Here is a 17,621-nt window from a genome sequence, read left to right on the forward strand (position 1 = left end):
GGAATTTGGCACCAAGCCACCTGCTGTAACCACTGGAACACACTGCCTCCCTAGACTTTTCAGCAAAGACATTTGTCATTCCCGTGTGTTAATGAAACTAGCAGTCCCTCCAATAAATGGTAATTAAAGGGCTATATTCTCTTTTCATTGCACTTGTGTAACTCAGATTAATATTAATTAGAGTTAGTGTACAGCAAAATATATCAGTATTGTTGCTGCCAGACCACTCCTTACATGTGTAAGAAGGAATATCTTAGTATTTATATTAGCTCCCTAATCACAGATGTAAGTATCTCTGAACCTTATATATGACAGTGCCTCAGTGTAAAGACATGATTAGCTCAGATTCACTAGTTGCTGTGCAATGTGAGCTGATATTGAACTTTGTGCAAGACCCCCATCCCTCTGGTGAGGGATGAAGTTGGAAACATAAAATTATCCTCCTCCATCTCAAGAAACACCAAGATAAGGGTGCCAGTGTAACGCCATTTGCCCTTATTTATGGTGGCTCTGTACTGGCACGTAGGTTATTACATGGAAGTGTAATTTTCAGTCCTGTGTATTAGCACGAGTGAACCTGGCCCATTGTTATGTGCACACAGAGCTTAAAATATGACTCAGGCTTAAAAATATGGAGAAAGAACACATCCCACCCATGAACAAACTTTTATTGTCCCTGAAGTAGGGCCTTTGTTATATCTTGTCATACTTGATCCACAGGCTCAATAATCTGAGATTTGTTGCATTTCCTTCCATTTTTATTCATTTCCATTATTTTTAAAAAGCTACACTTATCTCTCTCCTCTTATCGCATCCTTCTAAGCTGACTTCTTTGTTGCAGTTATCACCTCCTTGTTCTAACAGCAATTGGCTTCTGACCCTCCTGTTTCCCATTTCAGCTTTCATGGCATGAAATATGATTCTTTTATTAGTTAAAGCCTTACTTTCCTCTCACCAATCCTCGCTTCCATTCCTCTGTCTTCTTTCATTTTGTCCTCACATATTTTCACTTTTCAGTTTATCTCATGTCCCTTTCAGCTAAACCTGAACTCTGTATACACAGAGCTGAAGGCAGGCCTACAGTTAAAATTAGTTTCTGACATTGTTAAAAAGCACATTAGGAATAGAAAATAAATATTCTCCTTTTCATTTGATTTGCAACCAACATGCAGACACTGCACCAATATTGTTTTCCATTATACAGTGCTTTATCTCTAACCCTTCCCCCACCTCAAAAAGATATTGCAAATAAGGCTTCCTTATAGTTAATGCAAGAACATGCATGGACATCATCTGCCATTTTTTAATGAAATTATGAACTACAACAGTGTGGTAAAAGTTTCTCATTTTGTAAGAAAAGGTATGAATTACAGTCATTGTAATTGTCAGCATAGAGCTGTTCCCCAGCAGCAAGACAAAGAAGATTTTGGTGTGCTGAAGAGCAATATCTTACATGCAGTCTTTTTTTTTCAGCATGGTGTATTGTGTTTCATAATGAGCAATGGAGAGCACTGTGTCTTAAAAGTTCAGCTTCAGTTATGCAGGCAAGCTGGATTTATTGGCCAAGTTCAGTGAAATACAACCAAAATAAATGCACAGGAAGCTGCCCTGTAAAGTATTCCTTGAAAACAATGTTAATACATTTATTAATTTAAACATAAAAACACACTTTTATATAATGTGTTTCAGTACAGTGTTACTAATAGCTTGAATAGCTGTTTTAAACATTTTTCAGGCTTTCAGATGTATTCTTTACATGAGGAAAACAGAATTCACATGAATTCACAATAGTGTTTGCCTGGGAGACATATGGAAGTTAAGTGACTGTTAGGGAAAAACTTATTTACAATTTTTTGTTTAAAAAATGCTCAGAATGCATAAAATTTCATTTCTGTACAGCGAATGACTTATAATGACACACTAAATGCAAAAAGTAAATGCTTCTTATATTTCAGTTAGTGTCTTAAAGGACATCTATGGATACAATGTGCTGTAGAATTGTGGGAAGGGACACCTGATAGATGATGTGTGATGAGTCTGAGCAAATGAAATTGTAATGGAATTCTTGTTCAGGCTTTAGAAAATAGCTTTTTATTTATTCTTTTTTCTAGAGATGCTACATCCATATAATTCATTACATACTTGCACATACTTCAGCAAGTCAATAATGAATCAATGAATTTAAACCTATTATCCATTTTTAGCATGACAAACGTAAGCCAGGGTGTTTTTCAAGTGGTGTCCTTTTTATTGTTGTTTTCCTAAGGCATTTCTGTGGAGATATTCAGTGGTTCAAATGAATAATTTTGATTCTTTTCCCTGGCAGGTGTATGAGGCAGTCCCCTGTTACACTGAGTGTAATCAGTATTCCTGGGTAGTAGAACCATGGTCTCCATGCAAAATCAACAGCGAACAAAATTCCCTCCACTGTGGAGATGGAATACAAACTAGAGAAATCAGGTGCGTGAAAAGAAAGGCATAATTATTTTAAAGATAAAGAAACTAAAACTTTTTTTCCCATAAGGAAAAAATAACTGGGCTTATGAAAGTGAATGTCGAGCATCTCTGAAGTGGAAAAAGGTGTGCATTGACATGTAAAGGTTTACAGACAAAACCACTCTCAGATGCAGTTTTATTCATAGTCCTAGAGTTAAAGATCAGAAGGGCCTATTAGATCATCTCATATGACCACCTGCACATCCATCGTAGGTTACCAACGCCACACAGCACCTGCACACTAACCCAACAACTGAAATGAGACCAAAGTATTACAACCTGCAGGAGACTAGGCTATTATGAGCCACAGACAGAATAGGAGGGACCAAGGTTCACCAGTGCCTGAGGCCCTTGGAATGGCTGGGAAATGATTAGGTGAAATATACTCAGATAATCCTGGCAAGTGACCCGAACCCACATGCTGTAGAGGAAGGCAAAAATTCCCCAAGCTCACTGCCAATCTCTTCTGGAGAACATTCCTTTCTGACCCCGCATATGGTAATTAGCTAGACCCTGAGCATGTGAGCAAGAACCAGCCAGCCAAGCACCTATAGAATGGTATGATCATGACTTCTTTGAAGTCATACAATGCCTAAATTGGAACTCTTCCTTTGACATTCCAGCTATATAGCAGAGCAGGCTAAACAACAAAACAACAATAAGGAAGAATTTGGATTCACTAATATTTTTTTCAAATAAAACCACCACGTTCAGTTCACTGTGATTTATTGAGTAATATTAATTATTTGCAAGTATTCACACAACCACTAATTATTCAGGAAAGTATTCCTCTATCTCCAACTTTTTATGAATATTACTAGTGATTATTCTTCCAAAAATTTGTTCTGGAAGTGTGTTTATTATTTCATAGTCTCCTCTTTAAAACACTGTCTTCCAGTCAGGAAGCAGAAACAATATCATGTGACATAGGTGACCAATTATTTATTCATATTCACATGGTAACCACACAAAGCAAGAAGTCAAAATTTAAAGCTTGCATCTCATAGTTTAAAATTATTCAATTATTATTGAATATTTACAAATAACAAATGCATATAGGAAGTCAGCATTGAGTTAGCATAAATTCATAATTAATATTATTTGTAACAAATAGTTTGATCAGCTTTATTGTGCAGACCCATGGGGTATATATAATGGCTCATTTGGAAACATACAGATCTGTTGTCAATAAGCACCTCTGTTGTTCTATACATTAAGCTGTTACTACCAGATGTAATAGATTATTAATTTTCTCCCTGTAGATGTGTAAATACTGCTGAGGATGGTGAAGGCAAGACTGTGCCCATTACGCTGTGTGATCAATCTGAAATCCCTAATGAAACCCAAAAGTGTAATCTTTACTGCCCTAATGAGTGTGTAATGTCTGACTGGGGACAATGGAGCCAGTGTCCACAGGTAAATGGATTTTACAGTGTCTCTTAGGGGAATGTTTTCATGCCTGCTTCTCAGTTTCCTCTTCTTGAGTCACTTTAGGCTCCCTTTTTGTAGTACACGTTTCAGTACCAAGGATAACTGACTTTCCAAGGGAAGTCAAGCTCAATGGATTCTATGTCCAGACTGGTTAAATCTTGATGATTTTAGATGTCACCTATTTCTCCAAAGACTTTGCCTTAGAAAAACTAATTCGAAAAACACATAGTAATTATTTATGACAGATGACCAGATTGGGGCTCCATTTGGACTGGTGCCAAAGCAGGTACAAAGAGGATAAAGAGCAGCAGCTCCATGGCATATCGCCTGCTGACTCCCAGGAAAGGCCATCTATACGGGCACAGGTAATTGTTTTATAGTGGAGTTATACAACTCTCATAGCTATCTACAGGTCAACCATAGCACTAGAGCCACCTGGCTCTGGGCAAAGCAAGGTTGGGGCTGAGACGATGACTGCTTTCCCCCCCTCAAACCTGCACAGAATTGCATTGTTATCTGGCACTGCTTCCTTCTTCACACCTTGAAACACTCTTGAGGCAGTGTTTGGGACAGCAATTAGTGAGAATCCCATTGTTGCATGATTGAGCTATAGTGCCATGAGGAAAGGAGAGGACTGTGAGTTGTGCAAAGGCACAGGCCATTTATCCAAATGTCCGTGCTCTTTGTAAGTGTCCCTACATCCATGACGTTATTCCCCAAACACTCCCTGACAGAGAAGGATGGAGGGAAACTCTGAATCTTGTGCAGATTTCTGGTCCTGGTGGGTATGACATAGCAGAGTGTTTCTCACTCGCCAGTGTTATGATTCACACACTAATTGCCCAGCTTTACTTTATTATTTTAACTTAGAAAAATCAAGACAGGTTTTGTAACACACCTGTCTTATGTAATTTACCTATATGAGAGCACTGTACTTAAATGACAGATAAACATTGTCCCTGTATTATAGGGTTCATTATCAAAAGTGTGAACAGCTATTGGGCATGTGTTTCCATTATTGCAGGCACAGAAAGTTTCCTTGCACAGTCAGGCAAGCTTCTCTCCTTCCACATGGGGACATGTCAAATAAAAATTGTATTTTCATTCCTGTACTTACCCCTAGTGCAGCAGGGCTTTGATGCAGTATAACACTTTGTTCCAAACCTATATCTCTTTCTTGGATAGTTTTTCAGACTCCCACTGTGATAGCAGCAGCTTGTCTTTTTCTTCACCAGTGAGTCTTTCCAGGAATGGAAATAGATGTTCTTCATGCTATCATGAAATGACCAACTCTATAAACGTTTCCCCTTTGTCGGATCTTGTGTAACAGACTCACCATTGGAAGATGTTAAACCAGAAATTTTAGGGCATTAGAAGTGTCAGCATCAATTCAGTTTATTGAACAGACTGTTTGTTTTTAAAAGTTATGCTACCCACTTGCTGTGAAAGGGAGGCCATTATGTGCTGCTGGAGTTTGATTTTAAATTGACAATTTATTATCATCTGGACATTCATATATATATATGCTTAACAGACATAAAATAACAGGTCTTTGTCTTGAAGAGTTTACAAACTGAGGGTCTGATCTTGCAAAAGCAACTAACAAACATAGTGCTTACTACTATGCTTGCATGCTAGCATGCTAGCACATGCTCAGTGGGGCTACTCATGTGAATAAGAATTACAGGATCAGATTTTTTGCACCTGTGAATATTATCAACCCACAACTAAGACCAGCACAAGGATCTGAGTGAGGAGACTCTGTAGTAAGGAGGACGATGTCTGGTTCTAGATTGGGGAAAATCTGCACCGGAGAGGAAATACTGTGGAGTGTGATTGCGGTGTAGCCTCCTGGCTGGTGAGCCAGCTAGTCCTCCTGCATTGTGATTCTTGGCCAAGACACTATGTAAACTAGATAAAATATACTGTTAGTTTAAATACACTTCAGTGAAGGAAAAGCAGGGAGTTTAGCTTTAGGAAATTATGTTCTAGATTTATATTCCTGAGCTATATATACAGTTTGCTTAACAAGCTAATGTGTTGGGAATATTAAGTGTAGGCAGTAGCTTGTTTGGGTCTGAGACTTATTAAATGATGTTCCAAGTACAATCTACGAATTAAACAGAGACTCAGTTTTCAGCTCTATCACTAAGCCAACCATTCAAGTGGTGACATGAAAGAAGATTCCCATGGTAGAGAAGGTACTTTGGGTTCTAAGGAATAAAAGCTGGACCAAGTCTTAGTCATAACATTTTGAACTGCCAAATGCATGAGGTCTTAAACTATGTGCAAAAAAGAACAGAAATAGACATCAGGTTTTCTTTCAGACGGGGACAAGGATTATTTTAGGAAAAAGCAATGCACATCACCTTTAATGATGAGCATGTTGAAACTCAGAGGTTAAAAAACCTCCAACTTTTAACCACTGTAATAAAATATCATTTCTGACCACACTGCTACACAAATTACATGAGAGCACCAGTGAATCAAAATTTCCAGTACTGACCCAGCAAAACCTCTTCCAGGGCAGCTGTACTACAGTAGTTAAATATCCACCCTGACTTCAGTTCAATGGGTATCCTGTGTCAGGAGTTATCCAGGTCTTTGAGGTGTAACTTCAGTATCTCCAGTTGACAACATGTATATTCTGAGGGCTTAACTCAGCCTGAAATCTGTGCACAGAGAACTCTGAATACTTGATGTAAATTGTAAAATGATGATCCTTTTCTTAAGTCATTTTAGAGAGTCACCAAAACATTCAACTCCTATGCTATTTTGAGTAACACAGATAATTTAACAGCTCTGTTTCTTAACAGCAAAGAAAACACTGGTCTTCATGGGTAGATTTTTCAGAATGGTTCACTATTGGCCTAACACACTTCTCATACAAGTAAGTGAGAACTTCAGTGAGAACAGAGCTAGGCCAATGCTGATCACATTTGAATACCCTACTGTTATATTTCATTAAGCAAAAATCAGGCATTTCAGGCGATACAGACTCAACCCATAAGGGGCTGAATGCTCTCAACTCCCAAAGTGTCAAACTGAGTCAGAGAACTGAAATGAGAACTCAGGACTTGTCACTTGCCCCATAGTCAAATGACATTGGCCCAGTGGGAGTTCAAAGCCCTTCGTGCCATGCAAAAAGTGCTCTATGCCTCACTAGTCAAGACAGAACTATGAGACCACTTTGGAGACTTTGAAGGGATGGGGATCCTGAGTAGAACTGGAATAGCTTGGTCTGTATCACAGATACTACAGTAAAAGCAAATACTATAGGAAGACAGGAAATATGATGATTCGAGTAGAGAACTGGGAATTAGGATGCCTCAGTTCTCATTTCTGTTCACTGACACACTTTGTGATCTTGGGAAAATCACTTAACCTCCTTGTATTTCAATTTAATCATTTCTAAAATGGGTATTGTCAAGGTTCCTCCCCCACTCTGAACTCTAGGGTACAGATGTGGGGACCTGCATGAAAAACCTCCTAAGCTTATCTTTACCAGCTTAGGTCAAAACTTCCCCAAGGTACAAAATATTACACCCGTTATCCTTGGACTGGCCGCTACCACCACCAAACTAATACTGGTTACTGGGGAAGAGCTGTTTGGACGCGTCTTTCCCCCCAAAATACTTCCCAAAACCTTGCACCCCACTTCCTGGACAAGGTTTGGTAAAAAGCCTCACCAATTTGCCTAGGTGACTACAGACCCAGACCCTTGGATCTTAAGAACAATGAACAATCCTCCCAACACTTGCACCCCCCCTTTCCTGGGAAATGTTGGATAAAAAGCCTCACCAATTTGCATAGGTGACCACAGACCCAAACCCTTGGATCTGAGAACAATGAAAAAGCATTCAGTTTTTTACAAGAAGACTTTTAATAAAAAATAGAAGTAAATAGAAATAAAGAAATCCCCCCTGTAAAATCAGGATGGTAGATATCTTACAGGGTAATTAGATTCAAAAACATAGAGAACCCCTCTAGGCAAAACCTTAAGTTACAAAAAAGATACACAGACAGAAATAGTTATTCTATTCAGCACAATTCTTTTCTCAGCCATTTAAAGAAATCATAATCTAACACATACCTAGCTAGATTACTTACTAAAAGTTCTAAGACTCCATTCCTGTTCTGTCCCTGGCAAGAGCAGCACACAGACAGACACAGACCCTTTGTTTCTCTCCCTCCTCCCAGCTTTTGAAAGTATCTTGTCTCCTCATTGGTCATTTTGGTCAGGTGCCAGCGAGGTTACCTTTAGCTTCTTAACCCTTTACAGGTGAGAGGAGCTTTCCCCTGGCCAGGAGGGATTTCAAAGGGGTTTACCCTTCCCTTTATATTTATGACACGCCCCCCAAATCTCAGCTAGGGTGAAACACTGGCTGGGATTTCTTCCTGGAGCTCTAGGAAAAACAGAGTTAATAAGACATATGCATCTCTAAATATACTACCAAGTACATAAAGACTAACAATATTTTCCACATCTCAAGGACGATTTTAACCAGTTTGACTCTGGGAAACTTTCACGGGAGAGTGCATCAGCCACTTTGTTAGAAGCTCCTGAGATGTGTTGGATGTCGAAATCAAAATCTTGGAGAGCTAAACTCCACCGAAGAAGTTTTTTGTTAGTTTCCTTGACGGTGTGAAGCCACTTCAGTGCAGCATGGTCGGTTTGCAGGTTGAAACGCCGTCCCCAAACATATGGGCGTAGCTTTTCCAGAGCATAGACAATGGCGTAACATTCTTTTTCAGTGACTGACCAGTTGCTTTCCCTCTCAGACAGTTTTTTGCTGAGAAACACTACAGGGTGGAATTCTTGATCAGGGCCTTTCTGCATTAAAACTGCTCCTACACCACGCTCGGACGCATCTGTGGTTACTAGGAACGGTTTGTCAAAGTCTGGGGCCCTTAGTACAGGGTCAGACATGAGTGTCGCTTTAAGCTTGTTAAAGGCCTTCTGACACTTTTCGGTCCACTGAACAGCATTTGGCTGTTTCTTTTTGGTTAGGTCTGTCAGTGGGGCAGCGATTTGGCTGTAGTGCGGTACAAATCGTCTGTAATAACCGGCCAAGCCTAAGAAGGATTGAACCTGTTTCTTTGACTTTGGGACAGGCTACTTTTGGATAGCATCCACTTTGGCCTGTAGGGGGCTGATAGTTCCTTGACCCACCTGGTGTCCAAGGTAAGTCACTCTGTTTAGGCCTATTTGACACTTCTTAGCCTTAACAGTTAGGCCTGCCTCCCTTATGCGCTCAAGGACTTTTTGTAGATGTTCCAGGTGGTCTGCCCAGGAATCCGAAAATATGGCCACGTCATCAAGGCGACTGCATATTCTCCTAATCCCGCTAGGAGACCATCTACAAGTCTTTGGAAAGTGGCGGGTGCATTTCGCAGCCCGAAAGGGAGTACATTAAATTCATACAGCCCGAGATGTGTGATGAAGGCTGACCTTTCCTTGGCAGATTCATCTAGCGGTACCTGCCAGTACCCCTTGGTTAAGTCCAAGGTAGAGATGAACTGGGCCCGTCCCAGTTTCTCTAATAGTTCATCTGTGCGTGGCATTGGATAGTTGTCTGGGCGAGTTACAGCATTTAGCTTACGGTAGTCCACGCAAAAACGTATTTCCCCATCTGGTTTGGGAACTAGAACCACTGGAGATGCCCATGCGCTTTCAGAGGGGCGGATTACCCCCATCTGTAACATATCCTGGATCTCCCGTTCTATAGCAGTTTTAGCTTGAGGAGACACCCGGTAAGGTTGGACCCTAATTGGGTGAGCATTACCTGTGTCAATGGAGTGGTATGCCCGTTCAGTCAGTCCTGGGGTGGCTGAGAACGTTGGCGCGTAGCTAGTGCACAGCTCCTGGATCTGCTGTCGCTGCATACGCCCAAGGGTCATGGAGAGGTTCACCTCTTCCACACCACCAGCACATTTCCCTTCGTAGTAAACACCTTCAGGTCACTCAGCGTCGTCTCCTCCCTGGGCTGTAAACTGACAAACCTTTAATTCTCTGGAATAAAAGGGCTTTAGAGAATTAATATGGTACACCTTAGGCTTTCGGTTGGAGGTGGGGAATGCTATGAGATAATTAACAGCTCCCAGGCGCTCCTGGACCATGAATGGCCCTTCCCACGATGCTTCCATTTTATGGGCCTGGAGCGCCTTTAAGACCATGACCTGGTCTCCTACTTTGAAGGAACCGCTCTCTGGCATGTTTATCATACCAGGCTTTTTGCTCTTTTTGAGCATCCTGTAAGTTTTCTCTAGCAAGGGCTAAAGAGGTTCGGAGGGTGTTTTGTAGGTTGGTTACAAAGTCCAGAATGTTAGTTCCTGGAGACGGTGTAAATCCCTCCCATTGCTGCTTCACCAACTGCAATGGCCCCTTAACCTCACGGCCATATACAAGTTCAAATGGGGAAAACCCTAAACTGGGATGTGGTACAGCTCTGTAGGCAAAGAGCAACTGCTGCAACACTAGATCCCAATCATTGGAGTGCTCATTTACAAATTTACGTATCATGGCCCCCAAAGTTCCATTAAACTTCTCCACCATGCCATTTGTTTGATGGTGGTAAGGAGTGGCAACCAAGTGATTTACCCCATGAGCTTCCCAAAGGTTTTTCATAGTTCCTGCCAGGAAATTAGTCCCTGCATCTGTGAGGATGTCGGAGGGCCAACCTACCCTGGCAAAAATGTCTGCTAGTGCCTGGCACACACTTTTAGCCCTGGTGTTGCTTAGAGCTACTGCTTCCGGCCATCGGGTGGCAAAATCCATGAAAGTCAGTATGTACTGCTTTCCTCTGGGTGTCTTTTTCGGAAAAGGACCCAGAATATCCACAGCTACTTGCTGAAATGGAACTTCAATGATGGGGAGTGGCTGGAGAGGGGCTTTGACCTGGTCTTGGGGTTTTCCCACTCTTTGGCACACCTCACAAGACTGGACATAGGTAGAAACATCCTTGCCCATTCCCTCCCAGTGGAATGACCCCCCCTAACGGTCTTTGGTCCTGTTCACCCCAGCATGGCCACTAGGGTGATCGTGGGCTAAGCTCAAGAGCTTGGCCCAGTATTTAGTTGGAACTACCAACTGTCTCTGAGGATGCCAGTCTTCCTGGTGTCCACCAGAAAGAGTTTCCTTGTACAAAAGTCCTCTTTCTACAACAAACCTGGATCGATTAGAAGAGCTGAGAGGCGGTGGGTTGCTCCGTGCCGCCGTCCAAGCTCTCTGGAGGCTTTCATCTGCTTCCTGTTCGGTCTGGAACTGTTCCCTTGATGCTGGAGACATCAGTCCCTCATTGGATTGGGGACCTAGGCTTGGTCCCTCTGGAAGCGATATAGGGGATGGAGCTGTTTCTGTTGACTGTGAACCGCTCTCCGCTGGTGCACTATGTTGGGATTCAGGCTCCGGCTGAGCCTCTTGTGTAGGGTTATCGGCTGCTGCCAGTTCAGGTTCAGTGGGGCCCTCTGGTGTTGAGGTTGCAAGTACTGGATTCAGTGCTGACACGGGGTCTGGTGTTGGTTGTTCGGCTGGTTCCGGTTCTGGGACTTGTTCCGTCTGGGTCTCTGGGACTGGATCCACTACTGCTGTTGCAGACATTGGCCTGGGGTCCAGGTCCATCACCTCTGACCGGGTCCTGATAGAAGTTTCCGGAACAGAGCTAGGCCTCACGGCTTGTTTAGCCTGGCTGCGGGTGACCGTTCCCACCCTCTTGGCCTGCTTCACATGCTTGGCCAAGTCTTCCCCCAACAGCATGGGGATGGGATAATCATCATAGACTGCAAAAGTCCACATTCCTGACCAGCCCTTGTACTGGACAGGCAACTTGGCTGTAGGCAAATTGAAAGAGTTGGACTTGAAGGGTTGAATCGTCACTTGGATCTCTGGGTTGATTAAATTGGGGTCCACTAAGGAAGCATGGATAGCTGACACTTGTGCTCCGGTATCCCTCCACGCGGTGACCTTCTTCCCGCCCACACTCACAGTTTCCCTCCGCTCCAAGGGTATCTGGGAGGTATCTGGGCCTGTGGACCTCTGGTGTGATTCCGGTGCAATGAACTGTAATCTGTTGGGGTTCTTGGGGCAGTTGGCCTTTACATGCCCCAGCTCGTTACATTTAAAACATCGTCCAGCTGACGGGTCACTGGGGCGAGGAGGGTTGCTGGAGAATGGGGTGGTGGGACGATAAGGGGTCTGGAGGGTTCTTTGGGAGGTAGGTGGGGCTTTGGGCGGCCCCCGGTAATAGGGTGTGGTCTGGGGTGGTCCCTTCTGGTCTCCACTCCAACTGCAACCAGTTTTCTTCTTCTCTGCCACCTCCACCCATCTGGCTCCAATCTCTCCTGCCTCAATTACAGTTTTGGGTTTCCCATCTAGGATGTATCTTTCTATTTCCTCAGGAACACCCTCTAAGAATTGTTCCATTTGCATTAGGAAGGGCAAATTTACTGGAGATTCAACACTTGCTCCTGATATCCAGGCATCCCAATGTTTCACAATGTGGTAGGCATGTCGGGTAAATGACATGTCTGGTTTCCACCTTAGGGCTCTGAACCTCCGACGAGACTGCTCGGGTGTTATCCCCATTCTGACTCTCGCCTTGGATTTAAACAGTTCATACTTGTTCATGTGTTCTTTAGGCATTTCAGCTGCCACCTCAGCTAAGGGTCCACTGAGCTGCGGCCTCAGCTCTACCATGTATTGGTCAGTAGAGATGTTGTACCCAAGGCAGGCCCTTTCGAAGTTTTCTAAGAAGGCCTCAGTATCATCACCTGCCTTGTAGGTGGGGAACTTTCTGGGATGGGAAGTGGTACCTGGAGAAGGATTGCTAGGGTTTGTTGGTATATTCTGCTGGGCCTTTATCCTCTCCACCTCCTCCACATGCTTCCTCTCTTTTTCCTTCTCCTCCTCCACATGCTTCCTCTCTTTTTCCTTCTCCTCCTCCACATGCTTCCTTGCCTCCATTTCCCTCTTGTGGGCAGCCTCCTGTACCTCCTTCTCCAGCCGCATGAGTTCTATCTGTCTTTCATGTTCCCTTTGTTTTTCCTCAGCCTGAAATTTAGCTAATTCCAGCTGTAGTCGAGCTGAGGATTTGGTCATTCTAACCTCTCTGTTTTTAACTAACTTTACACCCGAGGTTTAGAAATAAACAAACAAAACGTGGCTGTAAAATTTTGCTGTGCTGGAATAGAATACCTATTCTCTGATAGTGACTGTCAGCCTACAGAAAAAGACAATTCCCTTGTCTCTGCTCTGGGCCCAAATTAAAGCAAAAAACCTCCAACTACTTGGAAACCTGCTTACCCAGCCCAAAGAAAAAGCAAATGGGTAGAACACACACCCCCTATTTACTTTTAGGAAGAAAAGAAAAAAAAAAACTTCTGGGTTGGAAGACTGTGAATTTCCCTGCAGGAGTTAAGTACCCTGCCTCCAGGCAAAGAAAACCTGCAATTCACAAAGATAATCCCCTTTTGTCTCTGCTTGGCCACAAAGCAGAGAAAAACCAAGCTGCTTTCAGTTTCAAAGCTGCTTTCCGGACTTGCTTTCCAAAGGAAAAAAAAAATTTCCTTTTTAAAATCTGTATTTCTAGTTCAAAAAAATCTCAACTGGATCTCAAAATGATTTCAGGTTAATCCCACCGCTGTGCCACCATGTCAAGGTTCCTCCCCCACTCTGAACTCTAGGGTACAGATGTGGGGACCTGCATGAAAAACCTCCTAAGCTTATCTTTACCAGCTTAGGTCAAAACTTCCCCAAGGTACAAAATATTACACCCGTTATCCTTGGACTGGCCGCTACCACCACCAAACTAATACTGGTTACTGGGGAAGAGCTGTTTGGACGCGTCTTTCCCCCCAAAATACTTCCCAAAACCTTGCACCCCACTTCCTGGACAAGGTTTGGTAAAAAGCCTCACCAATTTGCCTAGGTGACTACAGACCCAGACCCTTGGATCTTAAGAACAATGAACAATCCTCCCAACACTTGCACCCCCCCTTTCCTGGGAAATGTTGGATAAAAAGCCTCACCAATTTGCATAGGTGACCACAGACCCAAACCCTTGGATCTGAGAACAATGAAAAAGCATTCAGTTTTTTACAAGAAGACTTTTAATAAAAAATAGAAGTAAATAGAAATAAAGAAATCCCCCCTGTAAAATCAGGATGGTAGATATCTTACAGGGTAATTAGATTCAAAAACATAGAGAACCCCTCTAGGCAAAACCTTAAGTTACAAAAAAGATACACAGACAGAAATAGTTATTCTATTCAGCACAATTCTTTTCTCAGCCATTTAAAGAAATCATAATCTAACACATACCTAGCTAGATTACTTACTAAAAGTTCTAAGACTCCATTCCTGTTCTGTCCCTGGCAAGAGAAGGGACAGAACAGGGAAGGGACACCAAGGGAAGGTCATGCCTGACTAATCTAATCGCCTTCTATGATGAGATTACTGGTTCTGTGGATGAAGGGAAAGCAGTGGATGTATTGTTTCTTGACTTTAGCAAAGCTTTTGACACAGTCTCCCACAGTATTCTTGTCAGCAAGTTAAGGAAGTATGGGCTGGATGAATGCACTACAAGGTGGGTAGAAAGCTGGCTAGATTGTCGGGCTCAACGGGTAGTTATCAATGGCTCCATGTCTAGTTGGCAGCCGGTATCAAGTGGAGTGCCCCAAGGGTCGGTCCTGGGGCCGGTTTTGTTCAATATCTTCATAAATGATCTGGAGGATGGTGTGGATTGCACTCTCAGCAAATTTGCGGATGATACTAAACTGGGAGGAGTGGTAGATACGCTGGAGGGGAGGGATAGGATACAGAAGGACCTAGACAAATTGGAGGATTGGGCCAAAAGAAATCTGATGAGGTTCAATAAGGATAAGTGCAGGGTCCTGCACTTAGGACGGAAGAACCCAATGCACAGCTACAGACTAGGGACCGAATGGCTAGGCAGCAGTTCTGCGGAAAAGGACCTAGGGGTGACAGTGGACGAGAAGCTGGATATGAGTCAGCAGTGTGCCCTTGTTGCCAAGAAGGCCAATGGCATTTTGGGATGCATAAGTAGGGGCATAGCGAGCAGATCGAGGGACGTGATCGTTCCCCTCTATTCGACATTGGTGAGGCCTCATCTGGAGTACTGTGTCCAGTTTTGGGCCCCACACTTCAAGAAGGATGTGGATAAATTGGAGAGAGTCCAGCGAAGGGCAACAAAAATGATTAGGGGTCTGGAACACATGAGTTATGAGGAGAGGCTGAGGGAGCTGGGATTGTTTAGCCTGCAGAAGAGAAGAATGAGGGGGGATTTGATAGCTGCTTTCAACTACCTGAAAGGGGGTTCCAAAGAGGATGGCTCTAGACTGTTCTCAATGGTATCAGATGACAGAACGAGGAGTAATGGTCTCAAGCTGCAGTGGGGGAGGTTTAGATTGGATATTAGGAAAAACTTTTTCACTAAGAGGGTGGTGAAACACTGGAATGCGTTACCTAGGGAGGTGGTAGAATCTCCTTCCTTAGAGGTTTTTAAGGTCAGGCTTGACAAAGCCCTGGCTGGGATGATTTAACTGGGAATTGGTCCTGCTTCGAGCAGGGGGTTGGACTAGATGACCTTCTGGGGTCCCTTCCAACCCTTATATTCTATGATTCTATGATTCTATGAAGAGCAGCACACAGACAGACACAGACCCTTTGTTTCTCTCCCTCCTCCCAGCTTTTGAAAGTATCTTGTCTCCTCATTGGTGATTTTTCTCAGGTGCCAGTGAGGTTACCTTTAGCTTCTTAACCCTTTACAGGTGAGAGGAGCTTTCCCCTGGCCAGGAGGGATTTCAAAGGGGTTTACCCTTCCCTTTATATTTATGACAGGTATAATAATTAATAATACCTTCTTCACAAGATGCTTGGAGGTTTAATTAAATGGTGATTGTACAATGCACTGATAGCCTTTGGTGAAAGTTGCTATATGGATTCAAATTATTATTAACAGCACAAGTTGACAGACAAACGTAGGATCTGACCATTTTCTATAGCAGCACCACTTTTGGAATAAAATAATTTTGGAGACTACAGAGTAAACAAGGCTCTATCAAAGAGTGAAAAGCAAATCACTGTTGCTTTTATGAATTTCTAGAATAGTTGCTCATATTGACAATGGTGTTGCTGACAGCAGACATGAAGAAATTGGAGGTGGTTGAAGTATGTGTACACAGAGTGGCCATTGAAAAACATTAGATTGGAAATGTTTTTTCCAATCTAATGGGTATGTTTTCAGCAAGGGGTATGTTTTCAGCAAGGCCTCTACCATGCTTCTTGTATATGCACGTATACATACATGTGCCCAAGTCTTGCAGGTGCAGACATTTACACGTGAATAGCTTTCAAATGTTTAAATACGTTTGTTTACATTTGTTAAATATGAATGTTTAAAAAACACAAGTATTTTGTATGCACAGAGCGCAGGCATTTGTTATTGTGACCTTTATTTACCCACAGAATAAGCACAGCATGGACAATGGTGGTGCGTGCTTCCTCGTGACACTTCAGCCAACATATTTCAAACAATCTTCTTCTAGGAGTGATAACATATTATCATTTCAAAGTATGTCGATTCCATGGCACCCTACTGACTCTGCCAACACGGCAGCCAGTTACTGTTGTTTATGATGGCTGTTTTTGTAGTGTGGACAGCTGTCCACAAAGAAATGAACTGAACCAATTTCTCATTCCATTTAGGTCTCCAAAAACGCATTGGACAATAACAACATTTAGTTGATACCAACTACCTGGTAGATATTAATGCATCATCCAAATGGTTAAAGTTCTGTTTTTGAGCCATCCGTCCCCTATATTTTATTGCTCTTTTTAAAAAACTTCAGTGGTAGAACTGTGAAATTATTTTAAATAATTTTAAGTTAGATTATGACACATTTAAATAGGTGACAGCAAATTTATTAATCATGGATCTGTTACTCTCAAGGCAAAGCATGATTGTCAAAATTATACATATGTGGCCTGATCTTCGTCCCATTAAGATCAATATATATAGTACAGTATAGTATATATATATATATATATCTCCATATATATATGGATTGAAATATTTCACACACATTTAGCGATAGATTTTTGTGAGACAGGTTGCCAGAATGCATTGTGGAAAATTGTAGACTCACCCAATTTGCTTCTCCATTCCCATGGTATTTGTAGCTCTCTTGAGAATAGTCAGTGTTCATGAAACTTCTTAGCAGTTGACAGGACTAAATGGCCAACATGTCATAGCTATCTCTGAAATGACCCACTCCTGTGAGTCTTAGATTGAAAAATACTTGATTATGATTCTTGTCATGCTAGAATTCCTTCCCAGACACCTTCGTGTATTGCGTTTTCTTAATTTAAGTGATTTGGATAATGACTGATAATAAACTCATTCCAGTAGGAGATTCGCTGAATCATAGCAGTTGGACACGGACCTCTTAGACCATCCAATCTATTCCTCGTCAATGAAGGATTGTTTCCTGTGGTGTACTTTTTAGCGTCTTGTTCGGTATAGTTTTATATATCCTCTTCCTCATGTGGATTCCTAACCTTCAAGACGCTGGGTGCCCTTGACTCCTCTTGAAATCAGTCGGACTTGAAAGAGGTCAGTGCTCAAACAATGGACTCCTCACCACTTCTTTCACCTGATATATTTGAAAAAGGCCTT

At 42.5% G+C, this 17,621-nt stretch overlaps 1 protein-coding gene across 2 annotated transcripts in view; it reads left to right on the top strand.

Annotated features, from left to right (window-relative positions):
- Positions 1 to 17,621, top strand: part of THSD7B (thrombospondin type 1 domain containing 7B) — a 536,363-nt gene that overhangs the window by 460,624 nt on the left and 58,118 nt on the right. For both annotated transcript variants that reach the window (XM_075117806.1, XM_048870341.2), the window contains 2 exons: positions 2,327 to 2,460; positions 3,759 to 3,912. In XM_075117806.1, coding sequence (XP_074973907.1) covers positions 2,327 to 2,460; positions 3,759 to 3,912 — 288 coding nt within the window. The remainder of the gene's footprint in view (positions 1 to 2,326; positions 2,461 to 3,758; positions 3,913 to 17,621) is intronic.

Source organism: Caretta caretta, chromosome 11, assembly GCF_965140235.1.
Source record: "Caretta caretta isolate rCarCar2 chromosome 11, rCarCar1.hap1, whole genome shotgun sequence".
In the NCBI taxonomy this organism is placed as follows: Eukaryota; Metazoa; Chordata; order Testudines; family Cheloniidae; genus Caretta; species Caretta caretta.